The sequence below is a fragment of the Pygoscelis adeliae genome, unplaced genomic scaffold (assembly GCF_000699105.1).
Source record: "Pygoscelis adeliae isolate BGI_AS28 unplaced genomic scaffold, ASM69910v1 Scaffold1, whole genome shotgun sequence".
Classification (NCBI taxonomy): Eukaryota; Metazoa; Chordata; class Aves; order Sphenisciformes; family Spheniscidae; genus Pygoscelis; species Pygoscelis adeliae.
The window spans coordinates 4,821,964-4,840,309 of NW_008824051.1; the positions used below are offsets into that span (position 1 = coordinate 4,821,964).

Genomic DNA, 18,346 nt, shown 5'->3' on the forward strand with positions numbered 1-18,346 from the left:
CCCCCCCCTCTAAAACAAAATTCAGATTAAGCTATTGAGTTTGGTTATAGGATGTCAGTATTATGGAGTTAACGTTTAACTATGAGTAGCTCAGCTGCTGAAAGTATTGTTTCAGAGGTTTAAATATTTGGAGAACTTCCCCCGCCCCCGCCCTAAGCCTAAATATTGAGAAGTTTTGGGTGTTCTTGTTGAGATAGATATTTATACTAATCATTCTCCCATCTATATGTACTACTTTAAGTGAGTCCTCATCTTTAATGGGAAAGAAAAGGTTTGCCACATGCTAAAATGTGTGGTGGGTGTATAGGAGCTAAGATTATGATAGTAGAAATTCAGAATGCAGCTACATTAAAAGTGCGAAAAGGAAACTTTTTCTTTGAATAGTATTTCAGGGCAGGGAGCTAGTAGATTTCTTGTTTCTTTTACTTTGAAATATTCACATTCCCACTGTTTCCTCAATTTTGTTGACAAATTTCTCCTTTTAAAGTCAGGAGCCAGTGTCCGAGTAGTTAACCAGTTACTCACAGAGATGGATGGTCTGGAGAATCGTCGTCAGGTTTTCATTATGGCTGCCACAAACAGGCCAGGTAAGGACCCAAAAATAATAAACTGGAGAAATCAAGCGTCATTGGTCTCTTCTAATGATATCATGTGTTCTTACATGTTTGAATTCTATAACTAAACTTGTTCTGTACTTAAAATTACAGTGTCTCCTCAAATCCAAACCTTTTCTGATCAATTAGTCTGTTCCACATTCCTGTGACAGTGTCAGATGAAGCAATATCTTTAAAATGTGTCTTAATTAGCACCTGATGCCATTGCTGTAAAATGCTTTGAAAGACCTTTGACTTAATTGGACTTTGGATTATCTCCTTGGAACATAAAAGAACAAAAGAGAACTAAAACATAAATTGTATATTTTTTGCTGCTTGCATTGGTTTTCTATTCAAAGCAACCTTACAGTTTTCTGCTATTTTTAATTCTTTTTCCCTTGACACATCTGTGTCATGTTAAATCATTTTTCTGTTTGCTTATCTTTTACTTCCTGGGCTTCAGGTTCCAAACTTGGTTCCCTCAGCCTGAACGTACTGTGCTGTTCCCTCATGTTCTGTCAAGCTTTGATATTGACTACTGTCTGTGCTCCCGTGCTGGCTCTTCAATTTTTGGTAGCCTTTGCAATTCCTGCAGCATCTTCTTATTAAATAAGCCAAACACGGACACGTACTTTACAAACATCATGTGTTTTACAACCAACTTTCTGCCTTTTTTTTTTTTTGTATTATGGAGAAGTCTCGTGTTTTATACATAGCAAGAAACTTGTGTCTTCCTGAATTTGAACTCCATCTAGATGCTGAGAGTTAGAAGTAAAGGAATTTGCTGTCAGTGTAGAAAAAAACATAGGCATGAAGATGTTGCACTTCCTGGGTTATGAACATTTTTCTGAATATTGCAACTGAAATTAAATACAAGGTTACTAGTCTATCTTGGTAAAACCATACTGGTGTAGGTACTAGAATCTTAGAAAGAACCTTTGCGCCCAGAGCACTTATTTGGTAAATTACTGGTAACGACAAGACACAGTTAGTTGTTTCATACATATGTGTGTGTATTAAGTCAGGACAAGATGTAGAATTGTGATGAGAAATGGCTTAACAGGGAAAAATAGTAGCATAGCTACTTTTGGATATAAATTGGAAGATGAGAAAGTTAAAATATTTGACAGATTGCTTGGGTCCTATAGATCAAGGAAAACTTGGTCTGAAATCACCTAAAATAACCAACTATGAGGTGGTTTTGGTTTTTTCCAATGGTCAAAAAAATTTAAAGATTTTGAGGAAAATTTTCCTGCCTCTTGAATTCTTTGTGCCATGACCATTGCATCAAGCCTTCTACATGGTGAAGTATGAGCAGTAGATGCTTAAATCTATATCTGCTTGTAGAAATTCTTTGATTTGAAGTGGTAAACTGTTCCTGAGGTGAGCTGGGTGATTCTGACCTGTCTAATCCAATATAGAAAAGAGAATAAGGTTATACAATGTAGCACATCTATATATAGATACAGCTGGATGCACCAAGGGTGTTAGTACTAGTGTCGTCATGTTGCCTTGGGAAAGAGAGCTCGCACTAAATTAGTTAGGCTAGTGCAAGTATTTGTAACAAGCAGCCTTATTTGTCAGTGTTTCTCAAGGGCTTCGTATCTAATTGCTGATGACAGTAAACTCATTATCTCTGGTAGCTTGGGCTGTGAATTCCAACACTTTTGAAGTTGAGGAAACATCCAACTTGACTTCCTGCAGTGCCACGCCAGGTGTACCACGGGTATACGTGGGGCAAATACTTTTAGGGCCAGTGCGTGTACGTGGCACTGGTCTGAGCTAATGACTCCTCTCGTAGAGGCAGCTGAGTGCAAGTAGTTTAGTAGCTTTACAAGGGCCAGTTTAGAGTCAATGTTGCTCAGATGTTAATTTCAAGATATGAATACTTGTGTGTGGCAGGTTTGTCCTAATTCCCGATTTTGCTGGGTTTAGATTTAGACTGATTCAGTACTTGCTTATGGGTCTCATTTTCATGCATATATGAACTAGACATCTGTGCAATTGTTAATCCATCCCTTTATAAGACTTATACTGGATGCAGTTTTACCATTATGTTGGTTTAAAGTACCTCTGTAATGGTTTGGGGATTTTTTTTTTTTTTTTTTTCAGTTTTAAAAAGTCACTGTTGCCTTGTTCAGCTGCAGTGGTAGATGTACTGTTCTACTATACCGGAATAGTTAAAATCACAAAACTTTCCTGAGTAATGAGGGTTGAACTAATATTTGAGGGAAGCTGGGAAATTTGTAAGGCATGAACTCAGTGGTGTGTTACTAGCCAGTGACATTGATGAAAAAAGTGAATTTGAGGTAAAAATGCCAAACGTGAAGAAAATGCAAAGGCAGGGATAACAAATATAATCAAATTGAAGGGTATAAATGTATCTGTAAATGGAAATGAATTGTATCTTGATAAAGGAGTTGTTTTGCCAACAAGACAAAATATTTTTTTCTGAATGGCAAAGCTTGGCACATCCAACTTTTGCTAGAGGAGGTAATTATCTGTGCAGTTTGGGTAGGATGGATCTCTTGCTTCAGAAGGATATCAGCTGTGTGTATGAATAACACTTTGGATAGGTTTAGACTGCAAACTTCTGCTGTGATATCTGCATTTGTCAGTGTGAAGAAATCTATCGTTTCCAATTGATGCAGCTTTTATCAGAACAACTTTTACTGAAGTTGTGGTTAAATTGGGGAAACTGATTTCTCTCTTGTGTAGTTTATTCACTGTTTATGCGGCTTAGGAAGAGGTGCAGTGTTCACCAAATTAAATTTTGCTAGTATGGTCTGGGTACTTAATAGGAGCATGCTGCAGGTAGAGAACAGTGAAGTCTATGCTCGTAAAGCACTCTTACCACCCAAAGAACTAAATGTCCAAGCAGAGACTTGCAGGAGAACCATAGCTTATACTGGCTAATATATTTAGATGATTCCCGCAAACAATAAAAGTTGTGGTGCCTGAAAAGGTCTTTTGCTTATAAATCTGACATTTGTATGAAAGATTTTTTTCTGTCATAGTTATGTTGAATAGGGGTGCTGGGGCGTTGTGTAATATAAATCTAAATAATATATGTGTCCCAGCTGAACTTCTTGAAATCTTCCACTGGGCTAGTATTGTGAAGTGTGAGATCTCATCTTTTTTTAATCCATGTTAGTATAATTTAATGGGAGACAAAATGGTTTTTCAAGATGCTTCTTTTTTAGAGTGGTTGCATGCATGGTAGCTTTTATAGTTGGTTGCTGTTACTGTTCATGACTGTTAGGGTATGTTGTCAGCATTGTAGTCTCAGAGACCATCGTGCCAGAAGAAGAGTCTTCTCTCATAAAAATAATATTATTATTATTATTATTATTATTATTATTATTATTATTATAAAGAATAATAGTGGTAACAGTGGCTCAACCAGTTTCGGCATCAAGGTATGTTCCTGGCACAGTTGTTCCAGTGAGGTGTTGGCACCTGTGACAAAGTATTATTGTGAAATGGTGGTGTTTTGTATACCCCATGGCTGAAGACTACTGAATTATTTTTTTATAATAGCCTTTAAGGACTTGGAACACTCTAATTCCCGTTTTGCCAAAAGGGCAGGCACAATAGATTGGTTCCTTTGTTTATCATATACAGTCTGCAAGTGGTAATTCTTATTCTGGCAGTGCTGAAATAAGCCTTTGTTCTGTCCTTAAAAGCAGGATATTTGGATGTTTTTTGCACTTACTCAGTGACTTTGAAAGTCCTCTGTAGATCTTTCTTGACTACTGCTAAATTAGCAGGGATGCAGTATTCCCAACTCAATCTCTTTCCACCTAAATGCAGAACCAATGTCAAACTTTGTCTGAAAAGGATTAAACTTTTAAAGCACTCAATCTCATTAAAAAGAGAGAGAGGGGGGGAAAAAGAGGCGGAAAGTCACGTCCTGTTAGAAACTTTATGGGTCAGAATAATTATATTCTCTTTCAGTCTACTTCCTTCCCCAAATCCGAGACTAAATACTTACAAAACCACCAAGTGCTACTGTTAACTAAGGTCTGTAATTTCCCACAATTTTCCAGTTACCAGTGTGAGTTTCAGTACTGGATACCGCTGCTTTCTGCTCTTCTCTTACTTCCCCAGGCTTTGAACATTTATAAACTCTTTAGAGAAATGCTGACCAAGGCATCAGCAGCATTTACTATGGGATCTAAGGAACTGTATGTAACCTAAGGAAACGGACAAGAAATCAGTGAAACACTACAAACTGATAGTGATTTAAGCTTGACTTAAATTGTGATGATGCCTTTGCTTTTACTCATGGTCTTTTTTCTCTAGCTTTTTAAAATCAATTTTTGCAAAATTCCCCTTCTACTGTTTATCTTAGAGCACGGTCCTAGTTTCAGTGAGTTCTGTTTTTCTTTAGCAAGTTTATGTTAGTTTTCTAGAGCTATTCACCTGAACCACATGTTTTGAAACACAGTAAAAAAATAATCTTTGGTCTGACAATAGTTACAGTTTTGGTTTGGGGTTTTTGTGTGTTATGTTTACATGTTGCTGAATTAAAGGCAAGATAAGATCTAAGAAAAGCACCTCATAAGTGAGGCATGGAACAACTTCTTTCATCATAGTTCTAATTCACACAAATTATATTTCTGCATTTCACCAGCCCTTGAATGTTATGTGTCTTTCGCAGTAACTTCAGTGGAGTGCGTTTGTTGTGTAGGAGCAGAGTTGTTAACTGCAGTGTTCATGTGGAGTTTCAGAAAACCCGTTAGGGCTTCTGAGCCTATGTTCCAGAACGCCACGAATGTGAGGACCTAGATCTTGTGTACTTCAAACACAATTGTAAAAGCTGTAGTGAGTATAGAATTTTGATGGACTCAGCACAATAGTCGTTGTTGCTGGTATGCACTGAACTTTCATAAACGTTGTTGACTCTTGCACAGTTGAGATAAGATGTGAATAATCAACTGGAAATGAGTGTGAGACTAGTAGATTTTTATTATAGGACAATAGAATGTCACATTATAGGGATGCATGCAAAGATATTTTCAATAGAATGTAGTGAAGAGGTTAAAATTTTGCGGTAGTTTGGAGAGCAGTGTAGCAAACTGAAATATTACATAATTCTCTAGAGGCAAGTACCTGTTTTAACCTTTAAAAACAAAGCAAGGAATGGATGTACTCTAAATGTCATCTTATGCAATTTTGCCACATTATTTGGAAAATGGTACCTACTGTCTTCTAAGGACGTAGTCAACACCATTGACTACATCAGAAAACCAGGACAGAAAATGATTAACTAGATATTTCTCTTAATAGAAGTATATTCTGTCCGTGAGACAACTGCTTGGAAAAGAAGTGTTGTGTGTTATCACGTTTGTGTTTCACTTCACTTTCAAACTTGAGAGGTAATAATAGGCTTTGAAAGAGGTATCTATGATAACTACCTTAATTTCATTAAAATGTTAAATGTATCTAAAATCAGTTGACTCTCTTCTGTTTAGATAAGTTTCAAGGTAATAGATGTGGAAAGAACATTATAATTTATCAGGATGGAATGCTTTGAAATTCCTAAAAGGGGAGCATTGTTCAGTTCTTTAAAGAGATATGAAGTGCATCTAATGAGTGAGTTTGACCCATGAGTAAATACTAATTTCTGTGTTATGTGACTTGAATTTTCAAGAACTCCAGGCCCAGGCCTGAACCAGCGGAGTGAAGTGAATTGACTCATAAGGAGATGGGGAGTGTAGATCTGTTTTAAATTTTGGTATCGTCGTCTTGTAAACCACCGTTACTGCAGCTTATTGAGTTAGTATGAGTTCTGGTAACCCTTTGAACATGGATAGTGTAGTCATTTACATATGAATGGATGAACGCATCTTTAGACCGGATCGCTAACTTTGTATTGTTGGACAAATAGCATGGCAAGTGCCATGTTCTCAGCATGCAAAATGGAAACAGTATTTTCCATATCAAGCTTAATATTTTTAAAGAGCTTTTGAAACTTTAGAACAGGGAAGTTACCAAGTGCATGGTGTTGTAATGCAATCCCTATTGAGAGTATTTGTTTTGATGTTTGTAATTGATCTGTTGAGTGAACTTTGTCATGTCATCTTAATAATGTGGCAAGACTTCCGTCCACAGAGACACAAAAACAGGAAAGTGCACTTGTGCCAAAAGCAAGATAAGGTTTAATATAGCACTATGCACAGACGTATAAGAAAGATGTTTTTGTCTGGGTCTGCCATGGCAGGGATCCTGTTTAACCCTTGTTTCATCTGGTCTGGATTAAATTAATACATCAATTTCTTCATTTTTTTTCTCACCATTCTTGTCACATTCACAGTAGCTGATTTTTGTCTACATAGATGCCTCTGGCCATGACTGCTGTATCTTGGGGAAAAAAAAAATTGCTTTTATCCAAGAAAGAGATAGCAGAACAATTTTTAATGCATACATCTCATTCTACTTTTTGTCCTTTAAGCATAGGTGAGAGAGTAACTTGAACAAAACTATGCACATCTTTAAAAAGTGAATCAAGAATACATTGTGGTAGGATCAGGTAGCTGGAGTCTTCAGAGTTAAGCAAACTTTTTTCATTGCAAAAAAGGGGTAGCTGTGCTTCCATGCTCCTGTTTTGGGGTTTGGGTGGGGGTTTTTTTGGCTTTTTCTTTTTTTCTTCTAAACATCTGTCAGTAAGGATTAACAGCTTAACTTTTCCCAGTTCTTTTACCTTTGCTATACATGAATGCATGTAGTTTGTCTGTTAGCTACATTTTGTCAAGAGGATGTAATGATTGTAAGGATGTTGACAGCTTCATTTGGAGTCCTTGATAATTTCCAGCTTAAGACTTAGGTGTAACTTTCAACTGTTACTTTTGGATAAGGTGCTTGCAATAGCTACCTAACACATCTATAGAACTGACAGACTTTGAAAAAGTCTGTTATACTAAAAGTATGGTTTTCTTTATGTCTTCTGTGGGTGCTTTTGTGACTTTGCTATTCATATTACTGTAGTATGTAGGATACGGATTATTAGAATTCCTTAGTGAAATAGAGCAAGTAATACCATCATCGTTTTTAATAGATGGGGAAATGGGGCATCAGGAGGCATTTAGAAACATCATCCAGGCAGTTCATGCTGAAATATGGACAGGAATCGAGGTCTTTCCCAGGTTATATGCCCCGTTTGTATCTGTTGTAATACCAATGGTCCTTCGTACTTATATCCTGACTTACTGTTCGTGGAAGTTCAGTATTGAAGCCTGTGGTGCTAAAAGGCTGCTAGACATTTCTATTACATTTAAGCTTTGAATGGCTTTCTAGAAACATTTGTGATGATTTTTTGTTTCTTACTTCTCCGCATATAATAAAATTTGGAGTCTGTAGTTCTTCCTGGGACACAAAATCTGTACTTTGCAGCTCTATTTTGTGTTTTCATGGGTTTCCTGAAAACTATTTTACCATTCAGGAAATTAATATGTAGTAGAAATGCAAATGACCAGTAAAATTAAATTTACATATGGGTGCTTATGATTGGCCCTATGTGCTTGTTATTCTTAATTTATCACTGTGCCTTTCAAGCAGATTCGCAATGGATAATATGGGTAGAGTTCCTTCCAGTAGAACAAACGGGAAGCATTTTTTTCCTTTGTTATGAATTAATGTGGAATTCCTCACTTTTGACTGTGCTAGGTATGACAGTAAAAATGTTCTAGTACTGTATTGCCAAAGACAGAGTTGTTTTCATTTGTGAAGAGTTGAAACTGGTATTTCTGAGCCATCTTTGAGCAGATGTGGCTTAACTGTACTAGGTAATAGAGGCTTCTACTTGACAGAGATGAAACTATTTCAGGCAGCTATTTTAATGGTCAGAGCTTTACATCACGGCACAAATGCTTCTTTGAATCTAGGTACAAGTATGCATATATTCCTTCTCATGTGTACACTTTCCTAAGGGTGTATCTCATTTCTGGATAATTTTGTCTTTTTTTTTTTTCCCCTTCTTTTCTCCTCCCTAAGATATAATTGACCCAGCTATCCTGCGACCTGGTAGACTGGATAAAACACTTTATGTGGGTTTGCCACCACCTGCAGATCGACTTGCTATTTTAAAGACCATCACCAAAGTGAGTATTTGGAAATAAATCCTTATCTTGAAGCTTGGCAGAATGATTTAATACAAATTTTACAGAGAATTGCAGTTTCCTGTCTCATGAAACACACGAGGTCATAAAAATAAACCATCAGCCACATCTGCTGTTAAACCTGCTCCGAGACTGCAAGGGGTTGATAAATCTTGTAAGGCAAACCTGTTAAACGTAGAAACTGCTGCCTTTATAGTCACAGTTTGAACAGATTTAATTAAAAGATTCCTATCTGTGTGAGTAATGGGCCTAGAAGTGTTTTGTAAGCTTTTTGGGGGGGGTTCCACACATTCACCAAAATGATTCACTAGCTTCAGCTGTATTTGCTCAACAGTAATTGTGACACTTAATTGCCCTTAGGATTAAAGGAAGCTTGTGATGATAGAGGTTGTAGGTCAAAGTAAATGTGAAAATGTAAAATACCTGCCTTCATGGGTCCTCCCCGTGGTTAGTGGCACATTCTGCCACTTCAGAGATTTGGATTATAGAATTCTATTTGAGTATTTCTCTAAGTACAGTACAACAGTAATCAAGGTCTTAAAGAAGGAATATACAAAGCATTATGAATTACTCAGATATTTCCTACTTTTTCCAGTAGATCAGCATTGATTTGTTAAGAGCAGGTGTCCTATCAGACTTTTTTTGAGCTGCAAAGGAGACCAAGTCTTCACTATAGAGAAAAGATAGCACTGTATTATGAAAAGTGTGGCAAAAATTATTTAGCAAATTTGTAAAAAAGATAATTCAGACTTGCGTAAGCATGAAGTTGTGGTGTAGGCAATAGTTAATCCTATAGGAGAATTCAGAAAGTGAGAACTCAATTCAAGCATGTCCTTTCATACCAAAATAGTTGTTCAAAAGTCAGGGGCTCATTACAAATTCAGGATGTTAGACTTCCCTTCATTTGTTCTATGGATTACTTCATGGAGGAAAAAAATGTAAGTATGCCCCCATTTGCTATTAGCGGTAGATCAGTTTATTGTTTCTAAGTTTTTATAAAAATATTTCAGTTAAAACTTTTTACAATCCTATTCTTGAAGATGGTTGCCTTTTAAAAGACCTAGAGAGGATCTGAGTGTAACATCCATGAATCACTTTTCAAACATGCTGTAAGGAATTACATTTTTTTATGTTACCAATTTATTTTTAAAGATAACTCAGTGTTCTTTAAAAATTGGGCTTCTATGATTGTTCTGACTTAATACAAACAACCTTCTTCCGGAAGAAGTGGGTAGTAAGGGTCAGTCACTAGGCTGTCTAACCAAAGCAGAAGGATTCTGGTACGAGTTTACATCTGCTCTGTTTTTTAACATATGGGTGTTGAGCCTTGCTCACCGTAATTATTGCTGGAGTACCTTGGAGATTTGTAACTGTCTCAAGTGCTCTCACTGTAATTAGCGGTGTAGGAAAATAGTACAGCAAAGCTTGGTGCAAGACTTCATGGGGGTGGAAGGTAGTATTAAACAAAACTGATTTCTCTTACGCTCTCATAGCTTTCACTCGCTCACGCTCTCACAGCCATATATAGTCACCAAGATGCACGCATCCAGGTGGTAGGGCCAGGATCACTTGCGTGCAACACCAAGGATAAGGAACTCTGGGTCTTCATCTTTTGGCTTCCTCTTTACTGGTGATGACAAACTGCTTGTTAGAGAGAACGTTTTCTAGATTCCCTTTAAGGATCAAACAGTCCAGAATCGTGCTTACTTCAGCTGCCATAAGTCTTGGGTGAGGTTGCTGAAAAACGTCTTTGCTCCCTCCTTCTGGGAAACTTTGTGGCTACAGTCTGTCCTCCTGTTGGGATAACACTAAGAGGAGTGGCACATGTGATGTGGTAACCTTGTCATTATCCTGTTATCAGAGCATGTTTGTCTTCTGCTGACAAACCATCTTTGCTGTGGCCTTATCTGATTATGGGCCTTCTTGTGATACAAGCAACGCATTGCATAGTATTTACCAGCTGGGTTCCTGTGGATCCTGTCCTTGGTTATCAGGGCATGTTGTTTTTGGAATGCCAGATACTTCCATGCATACTTAATTCATACTAGTCTTAATATTTTGGTTACAAATCTTTGTAGTGAATGAGGTGTTAAGTATTTAATGGTTTATTTTTCTCAATTCTTAATTAAGAGGCCAGCGGAAATGAGATACAAACACTCTCGGAATGAGTCTTTTCCTTGTGTGTTTCCATGTTCATTCCCTGAGGAGGCTGGTGCTGTTCTCACTTCATGAGAACTCTGGTGACTGCAGAAGTAGTAAAGCTAGGCAAAGATTTGTATTTCTAGTGTTAAGAACAAGAAATAGGTTGTTATTTCCTTTAAAAATGTGTAGGAGTTATCTGCAAGAACAAAATGCAATATGGAGAGAGGAAGATACGTTAAATTAATTGAAATACCTTATTTTTTGTCAGACTTCATCCATGCGTTCTAGGTAAGGAAACTTGAAAAATCTGTGTACAGGAACACTTGCTTAAATACGTGCTCAGAGCTAGATAAAACAAAATGTTTGGTGCAGATGTGAGTGGCTTCTGGGTGATGGTATGCATTCCCAGAAATCCCCAAGGGATACATGCGCGGGATGTGGAAACTGAGAATCATTGCTGAGGGAAAACAGGGATGCTTACAAAGGCAGCATGAGGAGTAGAAAAGGGAGTTAGGGAGGGGAATAGGTTGTAAGGAAGACAGACAGCCTAGATGTAGGTTGAAGCTTTGTTGTGAAAGACTTTTATTTCAGTTAACTTGTACAAATCAGTCATTTTCAAATTGCATATTAATTATGCAAGAGAAGCATGTCTTCACATGTTGAAGTTACTAGTGTACTTACATTCCTGCAAGCTGTATCAGCTGCTGTGGTGCACATACTGCTGAGCTTGTCTCCAGAGTAGGCAGATCGTCCCACTCAAAAAATGCCCAACGTATGTTGCTACTGAAAGCGATAGGTAAAACACTTCTTGTTAGCAGAGAAGGTGTCTCTCCGGCTTGCAGTCTTGTACAACAATTACTAAAGTATCCATATGAAATTGTACGAGGCTTCCTTGTTTCCAGGTTAAAGTCTCTCCTTTCAAGATGTTTCAAAATCAGGCTGTTCCTTTGTCTTTTGGGGTTTTTTTTTTTCCCCTTCCCTATCTAACTGGTATTCTACCAAAGATTCATTCAGGATTGCTCCCTTACTCTGCCTGGTCCTTGATTATTCTACTGGCTATTAAGTATTAAGGGTTTTAACTTGCCAGTTACTATACTTTTTTTTCCTCTTGAAGGTATTGTAGGTATGTGCTATATTAGTTCACCTGAAGAAGTCAGAAAAGTCAAAAAACTATATGAATTCATGCATTTATGTCAAATGAGTTTCTGGCAGAAATACATCAATTGTATCGAAAAGCGTCCTTCCATGTCTAAACTCAGGTGGTGTTTGATACTATAGACATCTAGAATCTCTGTACTACCATGATACTACTTTAATGTTGTCTAAGGGTAACAGGGAGATCTCCATGCTTAAGAGTGTTTGAAAATTTTGTTGGCTAGTTTCAAATATAATTTTTAATGTTGTTCAATATTTTTTGCTGTTGGAGATGCAAAAATAATAAACAAAAGAAACCACTTCTGGGATCTTTGTGGAGGAAGCAGTAATAATATGGAAGAGTATTTCAGGGAATTTGTCAGACCCCTATATGATTCCTGGTTGATGAAATTTAATGACGTGTGAAAAATGTTTTCTTATCTTCTTCTTTTTACTATCTCAACTCCTTTAGGATGGCACCCGGCCTCCACTAGATATTGATGTAAGCCTTGAAGAAATTGCTTACGATCAACATTGTGATTGTTATACGTGAGTAGCTTCTAGTTTTGACTTTAATATTTAACGTGCAGTGCCAACAGTCCTCTGATGTGTGATAATGCGTGTTATGTTGTTGTTGTTAAGATGATCCCTTAACTTTCAGGGTTTATAAGCCTTTTCCCTTATGCTATTTTGCTTGCTTTCACTTGTGCTTTTTTCCAAGGAGTTGGTAGGAATATATGGATGCCAAAGTCTCTTTTGTCTGGGATAGTCCTCTTCATGTTGTAAATACAGATCAGTAGAGGCCTCTTGGCTTTGCTTGGTTTTATAATTCTTGTGTTATCTGAGGATAAAAGAGCCCTCTCAAGTTGTGGACCCGTATATAATGATGATGAAAGCAAATTGGTTAAACAACCATTACCAACTTCTTCTGTTACACAGTTGAAAGCAATGTGTTTGACAAAATAATGAGGGCCTATTTCAACTTCTGCTTTGGGAATACCGAGGTGTGTTTTAGGAAAGCTTGATAGCCATATCTGTCAGAATAATTTGCAATTGCGTTCTACAAAACTTCAAAAAGCTTTAATCTACTAAATGATTTATTAATAGTTAGGGATTTTCTGAAGTTCACAAAAGATAAAGTTTATGACATGCTGCTTGTCACAATATTGCTTTTGAATCTCAGAAATGGAGGCTATCACCAGTAATGCTTTTTAGTTTGTCATTGTTTCATACTTGGGAAAGATGAGTACTTTTTCTTTCTCTCCCCCTTTCGCTTGCTCACTCTCTGGGGGGGTGGGGTGGGCAGGGGGTGGTTTGGTTTTTGGGTTTTGTGGTTTTTTGGTTGTGGGGTTTTTTTATGTTTGGGTCTTGGGTTTTGTTTGTTGGTTTGGGTTTTTTTGGTTGTGGGGTGGGGGGGGTGGTTTTGTTTTTTAAATACAGCAGTATTCCTAGCATCCCCAAATGAAGCATAGGGAGTTAATTGCGAAAATTTTCTTTGGTTCGCTGACTTGCACCAGTTTGAAAGCTTGCGAAAAGTTCAACAGCTGGAAACAAATATTTAGAAAGACTGATCTGACCATGTTTTGTGGATACTGTTATTTTAAGAGCATGTTAATTTAACTGTTGATCCAGCTTTGAGCAAGGCAATAATGGGCGATTCCATTTGAATCTTTCATAAGACTGATACAAAAAAAAAAGTATCGTGTTCCCACCAAGTGACACAATATTAATCAATCCTTTGGCATTTTCAAGGATGTCGGGTGGGGTTTTTGCCTCCTTCCTTTCTCCTCATTTATTTGATCTTAATCTGTGGTTAAAATCTGGAGGACGTCATTCCGTAACAAAGGTCGCAGCACTGGGTAGTCCTCGGACCTCTTTCCAATGTTCTGAAGATGAACCTTTATGACAGCACAACCAGTCTCTTACCATCATTTGTAGTGTCTTGCCTTTCTATATGCCATCAGCAAAAGACGAGAGACATTTATCCTAAAATAACCTGTTCTGTTTGTATCTGTAGAGGGGCAGACCTTTCTGCTCTAGTGCGTGAGGCTTCAATTTGCGCCTTGAGACAGGAAATGGCCCTGCAGAATACTAAAAGCAAGAAAGGTAAGAAAGCTTTACAAAAATCTTAACTGAATAGTGAGAAGATAAATGGAATGTAAAGTGTTTAAGGTAGTTCAAGACAAGCATAAAGGCGTGCATGCTGTACATAAATGATTGACTTCTGAGCCAAACAAAAATTAAGTCAGATTTGTGTCAAGAGCACATAAGCATCTTTGAAATAGATGTAGGGGAGAGTACAGGAAAAAACGGTTATGCTGGAGGCTCAGCATAAATTTTTTTTTCTAAAAGAATTGAACCTTGTAACCTTAAAGAAAAGTTTATGTTAAATGGTAGTATAAACCGACAATTTATATACTAGACTGAGTACATCTTTACCAAATTTCCACATTACTATCAAAGACTAATTATACTGACTTATTTGCAGATTTGAGTACAGTTGTAACTGCACACATACTGATCACCTTTGGCACACAGTTGTATTGTGTAACTGAATACATGCATCTAGGAGTAACAGCGCTAGGAAAATCTGAGTGCCATTTTTTATCTTAGGTGTTTAGCTCATCACTGGCTCTTGCCAGGACTTTAACAGGGAGTTATAAATTGTTTCAAGTACAATGTCTGCCCTTCCTATATCTCTGCACTTAAAACAAAAATTATTATTTTTTCTGTGCAGATAGGAAAATGTAATTGGAAATTGAAACTCTTTTATATAAAATGTGTGTGTATCTAGATTTTTTTCCCCAGTGATTTCATTTCGTTATTTTACCCTGAAGTCAAAATGCAAAGCTGAGATGGAACTGTGACTTTTCAGACGATGTCCTTGGAAAATATGTTAGGCTTTCATTATGCCTCTGATTTCTAAGAACCATGCTGGATTTTAATGGCTTTGAATCATTTTTTTTGATCTGGTACATACCCAGTCTCATCTGGTTTTTAACAACAGTAGGTCAACAGAGCAGAATGTTTGTATTTCTTGTTTTGAGGTAACTAGCGTGTTCATTTGGTGGGGGGACAGAAACAAAGTATAAAAACCTTCCCTGTTGTATGACTTGGTTACCGATTTTGCTTGCTGTAGATGGAAAACGCTCTTGATTTGAGATGGAAACTTCTGAATTTATCCTGTTTGTTTTTATAATTATCCAGAACACAGCAGGCTTGATCAAAGATGTTAATCACTTGAATTCAGCCTTCACATTTAGGATTGCAGCCTGAGCATTTATTGTATGGGTGTACTGGCAGCCAGCAAGTCCATAATATATGCATAGCTTTATCTGCATGTTTATAGCAGCTGCTTGTTTGGGATGTCCTTGAGTTTGGATTTCTAAGATGTCAGCCCTAGCTGGTACAAAAGTGCGTAAGGTAGTTTCTGATTTGAAACCTTGTTCATTTGTGTCTCCGAAAGAGCAGTGTGTGTACATAGACTGGAGAATTTCCTCCTTCAGTGTTACCACAGGACATGCACAACTGACTCCCCTCCCATGCTCTGTATGGGACTGTAGATGGGTGCTGTGTGTCCTTGTCAGTCAGTACATTGGAATCCCCTGGCTGAGATGAGGGCTGCTCCTTTCTGTTTTGTAGAAACTCTGATGCAACTTCCTTGTTATACCTGATATTTTCCCTCTGGAATAAATTCAGGGGGGTGTGGAGGTTTTTTTAACACTCAATAGTGGTTTGCTTGAAGGGACTTTTTTTACAGTGAAAGGTATCCTCTTTGTGATATTTCTTATAAGAATCCATAAATTCTGCTTCCAACTTTAACAGTCCTAGGAGAGCTGATCATGTAAGTCACTACTGTCTGGGAGTTGCCAGATATTGCAGTTTGGGGCTGGGGGGGGAAGAGTGGGAAAGACTGGGCAGACTTTGTTTTATTGGGTTCCTCTGGAGTTCCTCCTCACTGGCCCAGCATTTGACTGCCCAGAAGAGTTCAATATCATCAGCAAACTTGGAGTTTCCACTTCTGGCTCCCTTTTCCAAACCACTGACAAAGATGCTGAATAAAACTCATTTCAACAACTACTGTTGCCTGTTCCCTAGCCTGAAAAGTGACCATTAAGCCTTATGCTCTATTTCATATCCTTTAATCAGCTTTCAGTCTGCCAGAGGATCTTTCCTACAATTCTTTGGAGTTTACCAGTGCTCTGGCTATAACAACAAGAATTGGCCAGCAGTTCTGCAGTTTCATAGACTAGTTCCTTCAGAACCTTTGGGTGAACACCATCTGGTCCTGATGACTTACTGTTAACATCCTAACTGACCTAATACTTCCTGTATATTTACTTCAAATTGATCTAGTTACAAAGAATGCATAGGGCATGAGAATCTCTTGACACTTTCAGCTACAAAGACAAATGCAGAGAATTCACTGACCTTCTAAACTATGACTTTATCCCTGAATGTCCCTTTTTGTACATTAATTTTTTTAAAAGATAGCCAGTGACCCCACATCACCTGCATAGCCTGTAAAGCTGATCTTAAGCAAAGAGTCTGAGACTTCTCGTTACAGCAGTTAAGAGCAAGTGTGGCTTAAGTTGTGATTAATCAAAGTTCTATACCTTTGTGGTTGAATGTGAAAAGGAAGATCTGGTCCTTGTTTGATACTTTCAAATTAAAGAGGAAAGGGAACCAGCTATCCTTCACTCATCTACGTAAATAAGAAAAAAACAATTTCACATTTACTGTTTTAAGTACTTAGCCTTATTTTTAAAAGACTATACCTGTTGATATACTTCCATTATTTTAATATATCATAATTTATCAAGATAAATTGTTTTAAATAATAAAACATTCATACCTACTTATTCAGGCTAAATGGTTTTGTCATCAGAAATCAAGGCAAACTATGTTAATGCAAGTAGCCAAGGTATAGATTACTGACAGCTAAATTCTCCACAGTATCAAGCATTGTGCCTGCTTTTACTATGTAATGAGCCTGAAGTAGCCTAACTCACTTTCAATGAGTGGTAAACTACCTAGCAGCAGGTAAAAGCATGCTTATACCTAGCCATAGCTAACTCTTAAATTAGTATTATAGACTGTTTCACCTTGACTTTTTCTGATAATCAAGTCCTTAATGATACTGATTGTCCTACCTGATCAATGCTGGTTTCTCCTTTCCCTTTCCTCCCTCCCTATAGTTGAGGCTATCTATTGTTTCACAATTTGATTAAGAAGTTACAGGTTTAAAAACAAAAGTGAAAGCAAAACTAAATTCTCATAGCTTCATTTTATTATTTTATGGAGTTTTGATGACTCTAAAGTAATTTGGCTTCTGTGAAAGACCCAAGTTGAACTGTTTTTTCTTTCTATAAGTAATGTTTCCTTGACGAAATAAGTTAAAATACTGATACTTTAAGTTTACATCTTCATTTATATACTGGTATAACTTTATATGGTAATGGGAATCTTGAAAAAGAGCTTCAGAGAACTGAGATGAGAAACAGCAGCAAGGTTGTATGTTTAGTTCAGTGAACTTTAACCTTCATCTTTACTTTTAAAGCAAGTAATAATAATTGTAGACTATCTGTTCTTCTGTTTTATACCTTAAACAAGTTCTCATCTTTAATTTAGCACCTTCCATCTGCTTTGTAGTCTCTTGCTATATCAGCAGAATGTTTTTGTTAAACTCAGACATCAAATATATTAATGAGGAATCTTATTTTCATGTCGGCACATCCCACTTCACATCACAAAGATGTATGCAAAGGTAGTGGCAGTACGTATCTGTGGAAGCAAGAAGTGTCATAATGAAATACATAAAAAATGCACTAAATTGACTCTAAAGACATAATTTTGTGTACCTCTATCGTATCTGATACCTGTGCATAATGTTAACACTACTATACAGGTTAGTTACAATGCTATCTTGGGATTCTTAAGTCTCGATTAAACAAGGCACTTGCTTGTGAGAGCAGAGGAATCCCTTATTTATTTGAGGTATGCTTACCTTTTAACACACTAAAAAAAAGCCTGTTCAAAAGGCTATGATTAGGAATAATTACTGTGGCTAGCTGCATTAAGGTCAAAAAGGGGATTTGCATAAATTTAAAGACAGGGAGTTGAAAAAGTGAAAGCTTTCATCGCTTCTGGGTAATGCCAGACAAGGCAATGGTATGAATTCAATTATTTATGAATTAGGCATCCTGTAGTAGAATGGGAATAACAACAGGAGTGTTTTCTAGGTACTTAATAACACTCTGTAGGGAAGCTTAATATTTAGTATGTACAGAAAATAAAGCCCAGAACTGGAAGGGTTAAGGGACTTGAATTCTAACTGGATTTGAGGTAAACTGCAGT

General features: G+C 37.2%; 1 protein-coding gene across 1 annotated transcript in view; it reads left to right on the forward strand.

Moving 5' to 3' along the window:
* The window catches only part of NVL (nuclear VCP-like), a 34,316-nt gene extending 20,138 nt beyond the window's left edge, over positions 1–14,178 (forward strand). Inside the window, exons 17-20 of the mRNA XM_009333660.1 lie at positions 488–587; positions 8,589–8,695; positions 12,462–12,538; positions 14,007–14,178. Coding sequence (XP_009331935.1) covers positions 488–587; positions 8,589–8,695; positions 12,462–12,538; positions 14,007–14,121 — 399 coding nt within the window. The 3' untranslated portion in view covers positions 14,122–14,178. The remainder of the gene's footprint in view (positions 1–487; positions 588–8,588; positions 8,696–12,461; positions 12,539–14,006) is intronic.
* Positions 14,179–18,346: the final 4,168 nt, after the last annotated feature.